The 19,773-nt window shown below is 46.6% G+C and overlaps 1 protein-coding gene across 1 annotated transcript in view; it reads left to right on the forward strand.

Annotated features, from left to right (window-relative positions):
• The first annotated feature begins 1,272 nt into the window (after nucleotides 1–1,272).
• The window catches only part of LOC141105180 (uncharacterized), a 42,435-nt gene continuing 23,934 nt past the window's right edge, over nucleotides 1,273–19,773 (forward strand). Inside the window, 7 exon segments of the mRNA XM_073595072.1 lie at nucleotides 1,273–1,414; nucleotides 8,890–9,009; nucleotides 9,137–9,271; nucleotides 9,358–9,481; nucleotides 9,598–9,695; nucleotides 10,641–10,785; nucleotides 13,250–14,326. Coding sequence (XP_073451173.1) covers nucleotides 8,905–9,009; nucleotides 9,137–9,271; nucleotides 9,358–9,481; nucleotides 9,598–9,695; nucleotides 10,641–10,785; nucleotides 13,250–14,326 — 1,684 coding nt within the window. The 5' untranslated portion in view covers nucleotides 1,273–1,414; nucleotides 8,890–8,904.

Genomic DNA, 19,773 nt, shown 5'->3' on the forward strand with positions numbered 1-19,773 from the left:
AGTTCCGCTAAAAATCACAGATCGCGGCCATTATTAGTAAAAAAAATATAATAAAAATGCCATCCAGGGCTGAAGTGGTTAAAGCGGAAGTGACGGGAATGTAACCGTCACATTGGTTGTGCTCCCAAACAAATTGGAAAACCTTCCAATGGCTTGAGTCCTAACTGATCACACGTGCAGCATCATGGCAACTAAAGATTAAACAGAGGTCAAGACGACAGTTTCCTTGGCTGAAAATGAAGAGGGTTTACTTCCACTTTAATTACAGTGCAACAAATGGGAGTCTTATAGACACATAAACACGCAATGCAAGGGAGGAAAAATATTGTATAGAGAGGAAAAACACGGCAGATAAGCAATTAACACACACACTATAATACCGAAAGTATTGGGACGTCTGCCTTTACACGCACATGAACTTTAATGGCATCCCAGTCTTAGTCCATAGGGTCCAATATTGAGTTGGCCCACCCTTTGCAGCTATAACAGCTTCAACTCTTCTGGGAAGGCCGTCCACAAGGTTTAGGAGTGTGTCTATGGGAATGTTTGACCGTTCTTCCAGAAGCACATTTGTGAGGTCAGTCACTGATGTTGGACGGGAAGGCCTGGCTCACAGTTTCTGCTCTAATTCATCCCAAAGGTGTTCTATCGGGTTGAGGTCAGGACTCCATGCAGGCCAGTCAAGTTCACCCTCCACCCCAAACTCGCTCATCCATGTCTTTATGGACCTTGATTTGTGCACTGGTCTAAATTAAGGATGGGCTCGGGCATGTTCGCACACTCCACGTGCAGAGCCCGCCAGTAAGTCGGCACGGCACTGCGCTAATCACAGGCAGTGAGACATTTTCCCAATGTGCGGCTGCAGAGATCAGGAAATGTCTCACTGCCTGTGATTAGCGCAGCACAGTGCCGACTTCCTGGCGGGCTCTGCACGTGGAGTGTGCGAACATGCCCAAGCCCATCCTTAGTCTAAATCATTTGGTGGAGGGGGGGGTTATGGTGTGGGGTTGTTTTTCAGACATTTCCCGATCTTTGTGGTTAATGGTTACAGGATTTGGTGGTTATTTTTTTTAACCACTGCGGTGTTATCTTATAATATTCACATACTGAAAACAGACGGGACTGCCCGTTAATGACATTACTGTCAAGGTGGAGATCTTTTCAAATTATATTGAGTGGAATAAAAAGACAATTCATGGTGGGACAGGAAGCGTGTGATTGTACCGATACAGGAAGTGACACCACAACCTGTGGGGGAAGTGATGTCATGTGCAGACAGGAAGTGATATACAGACAGGAAGTGAGGTACCTTATGAACCGGAAGTGATGTAGGTGACTAAACAGGAAGTTCCTGGTGAGAGGCGAGTTGGGAGGAATTAGAGAGGAGACATTACAGGAACTGGCAGCAGAGGAGGTAATATGATAGAATTTTATATTATTTTTATTATTATTAGTATTCAGGATTTATACAGCGCCAACAGTTTGCGCAGCGCTTTACAATATTTACACCCAGTAACCCCCCCCCCCCCCGTCATGTCTGTCCTCTTCTTCCATAGTCACTGTGATGTCTTTTATCTCCAACAGTAGCTGATACATAAGGATGAGCTCCTGCAGAGCCCGCCAGGAAGTCGGCACTGCACTGCGCTAATCACAGGCAGTGAGACATTTCCCGATCTCTGCAGCCGCGCATCAGGACAATGTCTCACTGTCTGTGATTAGCGCAGCGCCATGCCGACTTCCTGGCGGGCTCTGCACGTGAGCTGTGCGAACATGCCGGAGCTCATCCTTACTGATATGTATGGATTACATTATAAAGAGTAGAGAAATATAACCTAAATATAACACTACCCCGCCTAGTAGGGTTGCCACATCATCCCTTTAATCCAGGAAACACATATTAATTACACAGGTTCTGTGGCTGATTAAGGTGGTAATTAAACTCACTTGGTGCCTTATCTGCATTTAATTAGCCTCAGAATCTGTAATTAATATGTGTCCTGGATTAAAGGGATGATGTGGCAACCCTACCGCCTAGAAGCCACTTGAATATTACACAGACAGTACTCACTTCTTCATCGGCAGCCAGACGCACACACACACTTAGGCTCGATGTAGTCAAAGACCAGTCTAGGGGTGTTGTTTTTGAAGTTTTATTTTGTAGGAACTTGGATAGGGTAGGGTATTTTTAGTAGGATGCTCTGGAATAAAACTATACACAACTTGAGGACATTAGCTGATCTAGAATGGAGTAGTAGGTGAAGTCCCCTGCTGAGAGCAAATGACAGATGACTTCTGTGTAGAAATCAATAGTGTGAGCAAAGTCTCTTGTAGTGAAGGACAGGTAGACAAAGCTCTTCAGGTACAAGCCAGTTACGGCAGACTGCTCGGCAGCCTAAATGAAATAGAACTGAGCAAAATCCCATGCAGTAATCGCAATTGGGCAATCTCTTTAGATCACTAGCCAGCGATCCCTTTTTGTTGGACCCTTGGCTGACTGTACTAAAACACAGGGGTAGCCATAAAGAACTGCCCCCTAGATCAGTGGTCATCAACCCTGTCCTCAGGGCCCACTAACAGGCCAGGATTTATGTATTACCTTGGGGGAGATGCAGACTAGAATACTGCAATCACTGAGCAGCAAATGATATCACCTGGGATGTATTTCAGTTATCTTGCAAACCTGGCCTGTTAGTGGGCCCTGAGGACAGGGTTGATGACCACTGCTCTAGATCATTGGTCTGTCTCACTTGATAAGGTCAGGGATTTAATTTAGTTTAGAGTTTATTTAATTTAGAGTTCTCACTTAATATAATGCCTACGTGTAAATCTGCTGAACTCGATTGAAGCTGCTTTTGTTGCCTTGTATCTGTATTGCCATGGTGTTGGAGCTTGTGCTTGTAGCCCAGGTGACTCCTGTTGTTGTTTACCCTTGCCCTGTGTGGGGGTAGTGCTGATGCTATTGTTTGTATAATTGCCTATAAAAGGTCTTTGAAAGAAGTAAAGGGAGCAGTCCTTTATGCTCAGAACTGATACACGGATTTCTGACTCTGTGTCTTAATTCCTATAGAAGCAATAATTTGACAAAGCAATATAAACTTAAAGCAACTTGTTTAAAAGTTGCTCCTAACACACTGGAGTTGCAAACAGAAGCCTTTCAGGCACAGCTCCCCCTCAGTCAGCTCTACAGAAGCACCAGGGTCTCCCCTTTACTTTAGCTTCAGGCCCTCAGGTTGACCACCTGAGGCCACATGGCAGCAGGTGCCAGGAGGGGCAAGCCTGCCTCCCCCCTGGCTGGTGCACTCCACCATCTGGGCAGGGAAGGACCCAGAGATCACATGTCCCCTGAATAGAGGGCAGCAGCAAAAGGGTCGCTGGTTCGAATCCCGACCATGACACTACCTGCCAGGAGTTTGCATGTTCTCCCTGTGCCAGCGTTTCCTCACACACTCCAACGACATGCAGGTAGGTTATTTGGATCCTAAATTGGCCCCAGTATGTGTATGTATGAATGTAAGTTAGGGACCCTAGATTGTAAGCTCCTTGAGGGCAGGGATTGATGTGAATGTACAATGTATATGTAAAGCGCGGTGTAAATTGACAGTGCTATATACTGTAATTACCTGAAATAAATAAAATATATAGGCCAAGCCCAGCATGCTCACAGGCGCCTCCCCTGTAATTGGCTGAGACTGCTACATACTCCCAACTCCCACCCATGTTCTAGAAAGCTCTACTAGTTTCTAGAAGGTGGGAGGAGGCCAAGCAAACTCAACAGCAGCAGAACACAGTAGCAGCCCTAACTAGGGTGCCCATGTGTCCCGGATTGCCCGGGATTGTCCCTTCATTCAAATTTGTGTCCCGGGCACCTTCATTCTGGGACAATACAGTGTCCCGGAATGCAATAAGGACACACAGCCACCCTGAGATAACGTTGCCAAACTGGTTGCTAGGGCCGCCTCGCGTCTAGCAACCAGTGACGTCGGCTGAGCGTGACCTTACCCAGAGCTGCCCTGCGCAGCGCTCCGGGTCCACCCACCATCTTTCCTTCTCCGACTCCGGCCGCACCACAGCAGCAGAGAGAGCAGCCGGACTCAGAGCCCATGCCACAGTAAGAGCGTCTTCTGTATCTCCTCCCTCCTGAGTCCTGACTCTAGTCCAGCGGCATTCTGCAGTGCTGGCAGTGGCACTGCCCGTAAGCCAGGATCCACGGCAACCTGTGCCCAGTGCCAGTCCCGGGGCCGACCTTCTGCCTGCAGAGCATTGCCACCATTTGCCAGCAGCCCGACTTCTCTCCTCCTGCCCACGAGGGCCGCGACCGTCACCCGAGCCGCCCGACTGAGTGCCTGAGGACAGGATCCCAGGGGCCCCTATTCCTGGAATCATCAGGTGAGTCCTATGAGTGGTCCATGAAAACTGCTGCAGAAACCTGTATGACATCAGAACAGAGAGATCGTGGCGTGCTGAGCTCTTATTTTCATTACCTTTTATCAGACTTTTAGTAAGACACCACATAATTGCACTATAAGCTTGCTTTCACATTAGCGTGGAGTGCGAACACACACAAAATGACAAAAAAAAAAAAAGCGTTTGCGGCGCCATTGATTGTTAGGTTTCATTCACACAGGGACATAGGCTTGTACAGTGTGAATAGGACATTTGTTGATGCACCGCATAGAAATTTTGGTACCGAAAACGCACGTTGCACTTGGCCGCAAACCGAAAATGACAGTTTAAGGCCCCTTTCACACGATCGGACCGTACAGGTCCGCCTGTCAGTTTTGACGGCGCTCCATGTTAGTCTATGGAGCGACGGATGTCAGTGGAGACATGTCCGCTGACATCCGACCCGGTCTGATCCGCTAAAAGCAGACGGATGGCCCTCAGATCGGGTGAGATCTGATGAAAACGGACATGCTGTCCGTTTTCATTCGGTCCCTCCATAGGCGGCAGTGGCGCCTGACAAGCCCCTCCCCGCTCAGTGAGCAGAGAGGGACCTGTCATCCGCCGGCTCAGCGGAGATCAACGGACTGATCTCCCGCTGAGCTGGCGGACCGAGGCGGGCTCCGTGGAAGCGGAGTCCACCTCGTGTGAAAGGGGCCTAAAAAAATATATATATAATTTTATATATAATTGTATTATATTCAACTTTTTAATTAATATCATGAATTTAACCACTTAAGGACCGAGCCTCTTTTTGAAATTGGTTGTTTACAAGTTAAAAACTGTTTTTTTTTTTTTGCTAGAATTTTTTTTTCTAACACCCTAGAGAATAAAATGGCGGTCGTTGCAACACTTTCTGTCACGCCGTATTTGCGCAGCGGTCTTACAAGGGCACTTTTTTTGGAAAAAATACACGTTGTTTTTTCTATTTCTTAAGAGATGTCTAGCACATTTAAAAGTATGTTACCACTGTTTGCTTTTTTTTCCCCCAAAATTGGCAAAAAAAGTATCAAAAACCATCTTTTTTTTGCTCGTGGTGGTGGTGGTGGTGGTGGTGGTGGTGGGGGGGGGTTTGTCACAGAATGGCAGTTTGGAAATGTGGTCACCCTAGCCCTAACTAATACATTGCAGCATTCTGTTGAGCCTCTAGATTTGCTTAACAGAGTGATAGATTTGCCTCTAGCCCCACCGTTAGGCAGAAGAGCAAATTACACAAATCTAACTATTCACATCCTAGAACCTATACAAGGAGGGTGCAACAATAATAATACATTTTTTTTTTTATAGGCGCCTTTCAGAACACCCAAGGTCACCTTACAAGGATAAAAACAAAGCAACAAAAAAGTAAATCAAATACATGACAGCAGGACTCAAAATTTCAAGTCCTGAGCTACTAGCCAGGCCTTAAAGTGGATGTAAACCCACTCCCCATCTTTTTTAAAGTACTGCCATAGGGGTTACCTATAAGGATATACATGCCTCCTGCATGTATCCTTACCTTTCAAATGTCTCCCCTCTGTTTGGAGCCCCCAAAAACGCCGGATTTAGTGGGCAGGTCCGTTGTACGGCGCTCGGTGGCGGAGTCATGACATCACCAGACTCCCCGCCCACCTCTACCCTCGCGCCTGGCCGGAGTGAAAAGTGCGCGCACAGGAGAAGAGGAGCGCTCTCATGGCTCCTGTCAGTTCATGTGTCACTGTCCAGTGACAGTCGGGGATGATCGGTGCGGCGGGGACAGCTGTGAGCACGGATCCCCCTGAGGAGGCAGAGAAGGAGAAGCAGCTGATCAAATGCCATGCAGGGAGATCGGTGCTCACGGCTGTCCCTCCGCTGCACTGTTAACCCCCGACTGTCCCTTGTGTCCTCCTCCTCCAGCGCCTGATGTGTTCTCTCCACCACCACCACCTCCCCTTCTTCTCTGGCCCCCCTCCTGTCCTTATCTGCCCGCTGTGTCTTCCTCCTCCACCCCCCTCATCCCCCGCAGCCGACTCCCCCCCATTACAGCGAGCTCTGTCAGGATGGAGAGCGGAGGAAAGGACGGAAACGCTATACATGTCATTTACGGGGGGGGTGGTGGAGTGCTGCTGGACACAGCTTTATACAGCATACATATGTAATATAGCTGTGTCTAGCAGCAACCCCCCCCCCCCATTAGACCAGTGGAGTGTCTGCAGCCAGGGCTGAGATTATGTGGAACAGCCAATCCTGACAGAGCAGCAGAAGAGAGGAGTGGGAGGGAATTAAAAAATACTGCCTGTGTCTTACTTAGGCTGGTGCACGAGATATGTAAATCACCCGTCACTCACAGCAAGGGGGCGTATTTGACAAAGTTTTTCTCATTTTGTCAAGATTTCTCTCACTGAACAATAAAAGAGGATTGCTCAGAGATGGATTAAGTCTGTGTGGCAGAATTAAGTTACAAAAATATCTTTTGACCGTGTGAAAATGATGGTCTTAGATCTCTTTCACCTCCTGCCCAAAACTTATCTCCTCCTGTACAGACTTGGTTCCTCCTGCTCAAAACTTGTAGTTACTAATTCAAAGGTTTGTCACATCCTCTTCTTTTAAGTGATAGGGGCCCACTCTGAATAAACCCCTAGACAGGCTCTGGTTGCTCGCTGCTACTAGGCCTGAGGCCTGCAGTACCTCTCCCCGGAGGCCTAGTAGGTTAAAAGCAGTCTTTTGGATAATGGACTACTGTTCCCAGCCAGCCCAACTTGCAAATCGTGCCAGCAGGCCACATCGACTTGACATAGATCCCCACAGTCTCTTCTCTGATTTAGGACTCCCCATCATCCACCGTGTGTATGATGAAGACTCTGCTAATGACCGTGTAAAAGCAGAGTTCCCTCACAGACTCCTTGGCACCTCCAGCCCTCCACTGTGGTAACACTCACGGACCGTCCAACAGCCCTGAGTCCTTGATGAGGAACTTTACTGGACCATGTGTACCGACAGCTTTACCTGCCCTTCTGCTCCAGGAGTTTCCTGCCACTGACCGTGTGGTGATAGAGACATTGCCAATGACCGCGTAGAGGCAATGTTCCCTCACAGCTCTCCCCGGGCCTTCTCCTGCAATCGGTAAACCCCCCCCCCCCCAGATGGGGGTGTCCTCCTGCAGCTGTCTAACATGCCATTCCTCACTTCACTCAGCCAACTTCTCCCCTCAATGGCATCTCACCTCAGCTTATATAGGAGGCCCGCCCCCTGCCAATACCAATTGGGGATTGGTCAGGGCTCCCACACAAGCTGCCTGCCACTCCAGTTCCAGGCCCAGAACCTTTTCCAGAACCTTCTCTCTGGAAACAGGGGAGGCGCTCCAGAACTAGAGCACAGGTGGCCTGCCTAAATTTGATGAAGGCTTCTTAGCCGAAACGTGTCAGCATAGCCTGTACCCGTGTACCCATGTAACCCAATAAAGGACTTTTATTCAAGAGCATCCAAGTTGCCAGCCCTTTTCTGATTCAAGCCTTCCTAGATTTGCCTGTGCTGGATAACCTCGTAAAAATAAACCTTACTAGCACCTACCTATTGGTAGAGGGTGCTACATAACCATTAACTGCTTGCCGACCAGCCACCGCAGTTATACTGCGGCAGGTTGGCTCGGCTGCGTGAATCGCCTTACTGGTACGGCGGCCCCTTTAATAGCTATAGCAGGCGTGCCAATCCTCTTCTGCAAAAATTTCCCTTCCTAGCACACATTCCCTCCCCATCATTCTAAATACCCCCCCAACACAAAGCCCCCTAAATCACCACTCTTCGCACCTCCCCCATATTTCCCCCCTCCTTTAACAACACTTACTCCCTGTCGCCCCTCACCCCAAAGCCCCCCTTCCAACACAAACCCCCTCTTCCTCAATCTCCTTGGGGTGCCCTCCTGCCTCGCATGATACCACGGTGCCCAAGGCAGCCGCCCACCCTGCCTGAGGGGAGGGAAAGACTATGGAGTTATCAATATTAACTGAAAAACTGTTAAGCTTGGTCAGGGTGGATTTCTTACCAATGAGGAGAACCTCGGTTTTGTCACTGTTCAATTTAAGAAAGTTGGAAGAGAGCCGGCATTTGATTTCCTGTAACAATCGGTAAGGGATTTGGGTTAAAAGGTGGTAGTAGGTTTAGTGGACAGGTAGAGCTGGGTGTCATCTGCATAGCAATGGAAGTGGATGTTAAATTTATGAAATATGAGACCAAGAGAAGGAAGATGGATTATGAACAGAAGGGGCCCCTGGACAGAATCCTGACTCAACATAGAGCCTTATATTCAACCACATGGACGTATGATGTCTCCATGAATAGGACCTCGCACTAACTTAATAATAATAATAATGTTAAATGAAAACACACACACCATTTTAGGGCAACCTCCCTCACTTTTGGACGGAGGGTTTATAATGAATCTCTACTTGTCTATTAGTTCTAATGATCCGCCGCTATATTATTTGTCTACAGCGATCAGAGTCTTGTATGGATCACGTGATCTCATCAATGAGGATGGAGGAGGACCCGAGTCACATGACTGAGAGGATATTAGACCTCACCCTGGAGATCATCTACCTGTTGACTGGAGAGGTGAGGAGGATTCTGGGAGGTCACATGACATCACTCTTATCTCTATTAATAAAACACAGACCTGACCGGAGAGGCGAAGAGGATTCTGGGAGGTCACATGATATTTATTGTTGCTCTTTCAATGCAGAGTTTTCCTCCGGTGAAGTCTGGTAACCGTTTAACCATCACAGTGCCTTCACCTCACTCCTTGAAACCCAAGAGAAACAATGACAAGAAGATTGTAGGCATTGCCAACAAGATCATTGATCTGCTGACAGGAGAGGTGAGCGGTGCCGGGAATTCTGGGACATTATCCAGTAACAGACAAGGGATGTGTCTGGATGGTGACTGTATCATTGTGTGTGTCAGGTTCCTATAAGGTGTCAGGATGTCACTGTCTATTTCTCCATGGAGGAGTGGGAGTATTTAGAAGAACACAAAGATCTCTATAAGGACGTCATGATGGAGAATCAGCCGCCCCTCACATCACCGGGTAAGAGGAGACTTTATTGTAAAGGAGAGAGCAGTACGGAGGGTCCACCTAGATCCCCCATCATCTGATAAACACATAGAAACAATGTATTCAGTCAGTGTGTGTGTTTCCTACAGATGGATCCAGTAATGGGAACCCACCAGAGAGATGTCCCCATCCTCTGTATTCCCAGGATTCCACACAGGAAGATCACACCATCCCTCACCATCATCAGGTAGGTGGACTCCTTGTATAGAACACAGAGGTGATTCTGAACTTTGTGAGGTGATATTCCTCTATGTCCCTCTTTTCTCTGGGTCTTGGGTTCAGTCACATGACATCATGGGTCCTTGTGTTCCTCCAATGGGGGTCACGTTCTGAATGACATGGTGTTGGTCTTTGCTCCTGTGATTCCAATCCAGTGATAATGCGCCCCCAGATGTTGGATCCCTGCCCCCCCTCCTGGATTCACAGAAAATAGCCATGTGATCTGTTCTGAAAAAGACAGAACAGTAGACCCGATTTTCTGAAGGTTCATAACACCTACAGATGTTGTCCCTTCCCCAATCTGTAATTGGATAGTTATAGCCCAAACCCAGGGAAAACTTAAAAATGATCCCTTGCAGTGGGGCTGTGCCTGAACTGCAAGGGTTAAGTGTTTGCTTATGTCTATGGAGCTCTACTTACCTGATACACAGTCCATAGCTCTGTATTGGACATGATGACGTTCCATCACATGAGTGTGGGAAGGTGCCATCTGCCGGGGTGGCGGAGGAAGGTAAGTAAAAAGTGCTTCTCCTCTCCACTAGACTAAACAAGCCGTTATATCTCTTGTAGAGCAGCCCCACTTCAAGGGACTATCTTTAACTTTCTTGGAGTTGAGAGTTTAAGGAGAAGCAGTAAACCGGTGGGGTCATTTCTCTTTCATTCTGCTTTCTCCTCCTGTCAGCATGTACCTCGTTAGCCCTGCAGCAGAGCTTATTGGCTCCTTGTTCTGCTTCTCCCTCTCCCAGTCTGAGCTCTGCTGTACAAGGACAGCAAGAGCCTGATACCAGGTACTTACACTGTTTGCAGTATTAAAAAAAAAATGCATTTAATAACCGCAGAGCTGCATTGAGCTTTGTCTGTCTGTAATATCTGCCTGAAGTTTATGGATGTTTTCTATTATTTTGGGGTTTAGGGTGAAGAACGGATAATTATAAAAGTTGAGGTTAAAGAAGAAGAAGAAGAAGAGACGTATGTGGGGGGTGATCAGCCATCCACAGAGGAGGTTGGGATGATTATGAAGAGTGAACAGGATGAAATGTCACTACTTATCAATACACGTAAGTATAGGCACTATGGAGGAAATGGGTCTCATTATACTTCTGAGTATAAGGATTGCGTCTTAACCACCTCCCACCCGCTATATAGGGAAATGACGGCAGACATGATCCCCTCTCGTTCTGGGACGACATCATATGACATTGCCTCAGTGTCACCGCTCTTGTGCGCCCATCGCGGACGCGACCCCGATCTCGGTAAAGAGCCGGTGACACGGCTCTTTACCCATGTGATCGGCTGTATCCAATCGCAGCTGATCACATGTAAACACACAAGTGCCGTTTATCGGCTCTCCTCGCCTCTCACTGACAGACTGTCAGGAGAGGAGAGCTGATCAGCGGCATCTCCTTGCAGGGGAAACCTGTACAGGTAATCAGGGCACTGATCATCAGTGCAGCCCCAGCAGTGCCCATCAGTGCCGCCTATCATTGCCCATCGGTGCCGCCTATCATTGCCCATCGGTGCCACCTATCATTGCCCATCGGTGCCACCTATCATTGCCCATCGGTGCCACCTATCATTGCCCATCGGTGCCACCTATCATTGCCCATCGGTGCCACCTATCATTGCCCATCAGAGCCACCTATTAGTGCACATCAGTGCTACCTATCGCTATCTCCTTGTAGGGGAGACCTGTACAGGTAATCAGGGCACTGATCATCGGTACAGCCCCAGCAGTGCCCATCAGTTATGCCAGTTAGTAGTGCCTATCAGTGTCTGCTCATCAGTGCTGCCCATCTGTGCCACCTATTAGTGCCGCCCGTTGGTGACTATCATTGGTCATTAGTGCCCATCAGTGCAACCTATCAGTGCCTATCGGTGCCCATTAGTACCACCTATTAATGCCACCTATCATTGCCCATCAGTGCCACCTAAAGGTGCACATCAGTGCCCATCGGTGCTACCTATCAGTTCCTATCATTGCACATCAGTGCCTATCATTGCCATTCAGTGCCACCTATTAGTGCACAACAGTGCCTATTGGTGCCCATCAGTGTCTCCTGTTAGTGCCCATCAGTGCCACCTATCAGTACCTATTAGTGCCTCCTCATCAGTGCCCATCCGTGAAGGATAAAAATTACTTATGTACAAAATTTACTGACAGGAACTTAGACTCCTTTTTTTTTTTTTTTTTTCAAAATTTTTGGTCTTTTTTCATTTTTTTGAATAAAAAAACCCAGTGGTGATTAAATACCACTAAAATAAAGCAATCTTTGTGGGGGGAAAAATTATAAAAATGTTATATGGGTACAGTGTTGCATGACCGCTCAATTGTCATTCAAAGTGTGACAGCGCTGAAAGCTGAAAATTGGCCTGGGCAGGAAGGGGGTGAAAGTGCCCTGTATTGAAGGGGATAAAAAAAATGTAAGATAATTATTAAATCTGCACATCATCCAAATCCACTTACTCACAGTATACCCCGGCCCTGGTCCTACATACAACAAGGGGTTCACTATCAGTTTTACTCCCCTCTATGTACTTATAGAGATCTCCAACCTGAGGCAACACTCTATCAATTGTTTGTCCATACAATAAAGATTTGAAACTTTTGTATAAAAATAAACACATACATGTAACCTTTTTACCACCACTGACGTATTTCTTACGTTTGTGGTAATGAGGGGTTTTACATACCCTCCCGGTGGCTTTCTAATGAAAGTGATCGGGCAGATGTATGGTCTGGTTTCTGGTGACACTTTCCCTGGCCACAAGGGTGATCTGCACTCCATTAGCTTCAATGGAAGGCAGGTGAGACATCAGGGGTCTAAAAGATTCCTGATTTCACAAAAAAAAGAGAACCTCTCTTGAAAATATTATATCTAAAAAAAAAAGTTTAGCCCCGGGCCACATACATGCACACGTAAACGTAAATGTTGCTTTTGATACACGTTGTATTCTGAATACAAAAGGTGAAAGGTCCATCTCCATTCCTCAATATAATTTCATGTTCCAAACAAATGAGGAGGAGATACTGTACACCATATGAAAGGTCCATCTCCATTCCTCAATATAATGTCATGTTCCCAACAAATGAGGAGGAGATACTGTACACCATATGAAAGGTCCATCTCCATTCCTCAATATAACGTCATGTTCCCAACAAATGAGGGTACACTGTACTTCATATGAAAGGTCCATCTCCATACCTCAATATAATGTCACGTACCCAACAAATGAGGTGGAGATACTGTACACCATATGAAAGGTCCATCTCCATTCCTCAATATAATGTCATGTTCCCAACAAATGAGGTGGAGATACTGTACACCATATGAAAGGTCAATCTCCATTCCTCAATATAACGTCATGTTCTCAGCAAATGAGGAGGAGATACTGTACACCATATCAAAGGTCCATCTCCATTCCTCAATATAATGTCATGTTCCCAACAAGGGGAAGAAGGGCTAAAGCTAAAAGCTCTAGTTATTTGTGAACTACTGACATTTAAACCTTGTTTTCCATCAGATGGATGTGATGTCAGGAATTCCTCGGAGAGACATCTTCTATTATCTGCTGATTGTAAGTCAGAAGATAATGTCATCACACAGGATCCTCCAGGAGGAAATCCAAATACACAAAATATACATCACAGACCTTCCTGTCCGGAGACATCAGTGGATCCCTCTGATCAGGGGGAATCTTCTCATCAATCACATACTATGATTGTAAATATCCATGTAAGATCTCACACTGCAGATCGATCAACAGATCCTTCTAATCCTGAGGAATCTTCCTTACCCCATGAAGGAGCTCACCGAGGTGACAATCTATTCTCATGTTCAGAGTGCGGGAAATGTTTCACTCAGAAAGGAGCACTTGTTTTGCACCAGAGAATTCACATGGATGAGCGCCCTTATTCATGTACAGAGTGCGGGAAATCTTTCATTGGCAAAGGAGACCTTGGTAAACACCAGAGAATTCACACAGGTGAACGTCCCTATTCTTGTTCAGAGTGCGGGAAATCTTTCACTTTGAAAGAAAACCTTACAAAGCACCAGAGAAGTCACACGGGTGAGCGTCCCTATTCATGTTCAGAGTGCGGGAAATCTTTCAACAAGAAAGATAATCTTGCTAGACACCAGAAACGTCACACATGTGAGCGGAATTATTCATATTCAGAGTGTGGAAAATCTTTCACTTTGAAAGGAAACCTTACAAAGCACCAGAGAAGTCACACAGGTGAGCATCCCTATTCATGTTCAGAGTGCGGGAAATCGTTTATTCAAAGAAGCGCCCTTGTTGAACACCAGAGAATTCATACAGGTGAGCGTCCTTATTCATGTTCAGAGTGCGGGAAGTCTTTCACTCGGAAGGGAAACCTTGTTGCACACCAGAGAATTCACACAGGGGAGCATCCCTATTCATGTTCAGAGTGCGGGAAATCTTTCACTCATCAAGGAGACCTTGTTAGACACCAGAGAATTCACAAGGGTGAGCGTCCCTATTCATGTTCACACTGCGGAAAATCATTCACGCAGAATGGAAACTTAGTTGAACACCTGAGAATTCACACGGGTGAGCGTCCTTATTCATGTACTGAGTGTGGGAAATCTTTCATTCAGAGAGGAGCCCTTGTTACACATCAGAGAAGACACACCGCACAACGTCTTCAATGCAATCAGACTGCAGGAAACGATTAGACATCGGAGGGAATGAACCTTCTTACTCTTTTGACAAATGTACGATGGTTGTTACTGCTGGAACTGTTTCATCCATAGAACAACTATAGAATGAAAGGATTTATTTTATAAAGGGGGGGCATCCTGGGAAACATTATTATAAATGTGTAGGTGGAGTTTTGATCGAGTCTTTTCTTGGCTTCTTGTATTTCTTGGAGACTCCAATGATGAGATGTTCCTGCTACAGTTTCTGCCCCCACTTTCCGGTATCCCCGTTCCCCTTTTTTCATATTGCATATTTTGAAATAAAAATACAACACAGAGAGTGGTAGCCCCTCATTATAAGTTACAGGGGTACACAAAGATCCAACCACACCAGGGAACAAAGATGAGCTTTAGAATGTCCAAAAGAAGACAGGTACGCCCACATGGTTTACAGTGCACATCACAGTACATTGGGGCCATAGAGAAAATATTTTTAGTTTTTAGGGGAATGATTTGATAAATATATACCCATAAGATTCAAATTCTAGTAATAAAGTCCTCATGTGAACCAATACTGAGCTACTCCAATACTTGCATAGCTGGCACCATGTATATTGTTCAATATGTGAATACAAAACTGGGAATTTTGACACCAAGTTAGTAACAAAGGTAGGAAACACATTAATATTAATGGAGCAACAAAGGAGCAACTGTGACAATACAAGGACAATTATATGAGAACATGGCAAGCAGTGAGCAATGGTAGCAATACATAGGCAATAAAATTGCAGTTACAATAACTGGAGCCCGGTCTGCCTGTTTATTTTTGTGTTCTGCTGAGAAGTGTGTATATGGATCTGTCCCATTGGATTCAGAAAGAATCCTTGTAAAATAAAGGGACAGCGTCCAATCAGAATTGCCAACCTTATAGTGGTGGTAAGTGAAAGACCTTCTTACACAAGGGATCAGTGCAGGTCATTGCTTGTCATTGGAAAGAATGGGAGAGCTGTCAGAGAATGTAGTGTGGATGGTGGAGGAGAGCTGTTGGAGAATGTAGTGTGGATGGTGGGAGGAGAGCTGTCGGAGAATGTAGTGTGGATGGTGGAGGAGAGCTGTCAGAGAATGTAGTGTGGATGGTGGGGGGAGAGCTGTCGGAGAATGTAGTGTGGATCGTGGGAGGAGAGCTGTCGGAGAATGTAGTGTGGATGGTGGAGGAGAGCTGTCAGAGAATGTAGTGTAGATGGTGGAGGAGAGATGTCGGAGAATGTAGTGTGGATGGTGGGAGGAGAGCTGTCGGAGAATGTAGTGTGGATGGTGGAGGAGAGATGTCGGAGAATGTAGTGTGGATGGTGGAGGAGATCTGTTGGAGAATGTAGTGTGGATGGTGTGGGGAGAGCTGTTGAAGAATGTAGTGTGGATGGTGGGGGGAGAGCTGTCGGAGAATGTAGTGTGGATGGTGGGGAGTGAGCTGTCTAAGAATGTAGTGTGGATGGTGGGAGGAGAGCTGTCAGAGAATGTAGTGTGGATGGTGGGAGGAGAGCTGTCGGAGAATGTAGTGTGGATGGTGGGAGGAGAGCTGTCGGAGAATGTAGGGTGGAGGAGAGCTGTCGGAGAATGTAGTGTGGATGGTGGAGGAGAGCTGTCTGAGAATGTAGTGTGGATGGTGGGAGGAGAGCTGTCGGAGAATGTAGTGTGGATGGTGGGAGGAGAGCTGTCGGAGAATGTAGGGTGGAGGAGAGCTGTCGGAGGATGTAGTGTGGATGGTGGGAGGAGAGCTGTCGGAGGATGTAGTGTGGATGGTGGGAGGAGAGCTGTCGGAGAATGTAGTGTGGATGGTGGAGGAGATCTGTCGGAGAATGTAGTGTGGATGGTGGAGGAGATCTGTCGGAGAATGTAGTGTGGATGGTGGGAGGAGAGCTGTCAGAGAATGTAGTGTGGATGGTGGGAGGAGAGCTGTCGGAGAATGTAGGGTGGATGGTGGGAGGAGAGCTGTCGGAGAATGTAGGGTGGAGGAGAGCTGTCGGAGGATGTAGTGTGGATGGTGGAGGAGATCTGCTAGGGATCATTGTATTGACGGGGGGGGGGTAAGCTGCTATTAAACATATTGTGTGGATGGGATGGAGCTCCTAAAGAATGTAGTACACATATGGGAAAAGAGGTATAAAACAGGGAGAGCGCAGAGAGTGTTATAGATAAAGGAATATCTCTACCAGAGTTTGTGTATTATTGAGGTTACTTAATGAGGACTCTGTAAAACTTCAGAAGAGACTGGATCTGATGAGAGCTGCATATCCACTCAACACCCCATGTCATCAGGTACAATCAACACTCTTATTCAACCCTGCTACTATAGACGAGGTTGATAAACTCATTTCTAACGCCCACTTAATCACCTGCCCCCTGGACCCTGTTCCCTCTCAAATACTACGGTCACCCTCTGACTATCCTACACTCTCAAATGCCCCGTACACACGGTCAGATTTTCCGATGGAAAATGTTCGATGGAAGCTTGTTGTCGGAAATTCCAACCGCGTGTAGTCTCCATCGGACATTTTCCATCGGAATTTACGTCACCATGTTCTTGACGTTCGGAATTTCTGACAGGATTTGTGTGACCGTGTGTATGCAAAACAAGTTTGAGCCAACATCCGTCGGAAAAAAAACATGGATTTTGTTGTCGGAAAGTCCGATCGTGTGTACGTGGCATAACTCACATCTTCAATCTCTCCCTCTCTTCTGGCATCTTCTCCAACTCTCTAAAACATGCACTGGTCACCCCCATACTTAAAAAGCTGTCCTTGGACCCTACCAACCTTAACAATCTACGCTCTATCTCCTTGCTCCCCTTTTCCTCGAAATTCCTTGAACGCTTGGCCTACAACCGACTGAGTGACCACCTCAATAAGAATAACCTTCTTGAACTCCTTCAGTCTGGATTTCACCCTGAACACTCCATAGAAACTGTTTTAAAACTCACAAATTACTTACTAACAGCAAAAAGCAATGGACACTATTCTGTACTGCTTTTGGACCTTTCGGCTGCCTGTGATAAGGTTGACCAACCCCTCCTCCTCAAAAAACGACTCCTTTGGTCTCCGTGACTGTGCTTTTCCCTGGCTCTCATCCTACCAATCCCTCCGCACTTTTAGTGTCACTTGTGTAGCGATAGCCCCGCTGGGTTGCTATGTGTTACAGCATCCACACATTTCACCCTGCTGCCAGACATCCATTAGACACACTTCTCAGTCAATGAACAGTCTTTTGCTTGTTTTTGTTGTTTTATTAGGGGTTTGAACTTGGTTGGGGAAAAGGGACATGGGATGCTCATAGGACAAATTCTATTTTGTAGAATAAAAGTAACTGTGTCACACTTCTCAGAAGAACAAGATGACCCTAAACTTGACAGACTTTTATCTCAGAACACTTCCTCCAGCATACTCACTGTCCAATTTTAGTAATCCTGTTACACCATCAGATCATGACTAGGCCTCACTCTGAATAAGTCCCAGTGTCTTTACTTTGTAGGCCGGGGCCTGCAGTACCCCTTTGTGGTAGCAACCGATTTACTTGAGAAGAATAAATGTACTTGATGGACTACTGATCCCAGCAAGTCCGACTTTGCAAATCCTGCCCGCCCTCATGGCTGCATCAATTTAACACAAACTTCCAGGGTCTCTCCCTCTGGCTCTACATCCAGCTTCCCTGGCATACCTCTTCCAGAGCTTTCCACTGTGCTTTCCACTCACTGACACCTGCCCTGGATCCTTCCTGAATGACTTTACTCCGGACATGCGTACCAACTGTCTCCAGCTCCTGTTCCAGGACACCTCTCCATGACCCTGTAAGGAGAGGCTCCCTCCCAGCTCCCCACCTGAGGTACACCCCCCCCCCCCCCCAGAAGGGGGATTAAATCAGACATGACAGTCTAACACTCCATCATCCAGCCGACAACTCCTCCCCCAGCAGGCTGACCATGGGTATATGTAGGAGGCCTGCCCCCTGCCAATCCTAGTTGGGGATTGGTCAGAGCTCCTGACATGCACTGCATGTCCCTCCAGTTCTCTGCCCTGCCCCTTTTCCAGAACATTCTCCCTGGAAACAGAGGAGGCGCCCAAGAGCTGAAGTGCATGTCAGTCACCTACTGCTACACTAAACCACTCCCCTGCCCCCAGATCAAAACACACAGGCCTAGCTCACAGCATAGGCCTGCTTAAATTTACCCGCGCTGGCAGCTTATACAAACAAAACTTTACACTTAGCATCTACCTAAGGTAGAGGGTGCTACACTTGCAATTCTGCTTCTTCCACTCCTCTTCCTTTCTTCATCAGGGTCCCCCAAGGTTCCGTTCTTGGACCTCCCCTATTTTTTATTTTTTTTTTCAAGGTGTCAAAGTTTTTATTACACAGTATTATTGGTAAACCTGCAGCGGGGCTTTACCAAAAAATTATGATCTTCATTAAACACATTATTGTTTTCATTTACAATAATTCCGGTACATGAAAAATATGGCAGTCTTTGGAAAGTACCAACTCTAGTCTTTTTGAAATTGGAGGGAAGCACACAAAGGGAACCCATATAAAGAGTATGCTATCTGGATAATTATAGTTGTATTAACTGTAAAATGTGAGAGTAATTTCTCCTTTAAAATAAAAAAACACAAATCTATGAGGATCCTGAAGCTGCTTTTTTTGTGTCAGCCAGTCCAACTTAAGTTACATCGCGGGAAGCTTAGTTAACCTCTTAGTTACCTCTGTAGTAGGCACATAACACCAAATGGGCGTAAACTGCTACTCTGACTCTAAACATGATTAAGATGTCTAGCTGGATATGTTCCTTCATGGGATCAGTGTTCCTCAATAGACATGTTCCTCATGCACATGTAGCGCCCTGCTCCTAATGAGCAGACGCTATTTTTCTTTGAAACATAAATTAGTTGAAGCTACAGTTTAGGCTCAACTTATTATTGCCTAAATTTAATGGTTTCTGTGTCAGATTGGCTGGACTGTGCAGATTTCCATCTAACCATGGGTGGTGCTGTCATCATTGGTGGATCGAAAAATACAGTCTGGTCAAACACATTGACTACTCGTTGCTCAGAGGCTTTTCGGTGGGAGTGGTTCACACCGGACATTTCTGGGTAGGGGTATTTAGGGCACAGACGCCATCTTTTGTGTTTTTTTTCTGCCTTGAGCTTGGCAGACCTAAGGCCTAGCTACTTAAGGAAGGATCAGAGTCTTGGTGGCCTATGGGTCGGCATGATGGTCTCTTTGCTGTCAGGCCTGCCGGAAGAAGCAAGGGACTGCAGTGACCAGGGGAGGACTCTTCGGGAGAGGACCGAGCATAAGGCTAGTATCTTGAGAAGAGCCTGGGAACTCAGTCGGAGA

This window comes from Aquarana catesbeiana, linkage group LG08, assembly GCF_042186555.1.
Source record: "Aquarana catesbeiana isolate 2022-GZ linkage group LG08, ASM4218655v1, whole genome shotgun sequence".
NCBI classification, from domain to species: domain Eukaryota; kingdom Metazoa; phylum Chordata; class Amphibia; order Anura; family Ranidae; genus Aquarana; species Aquarana catesbeiana.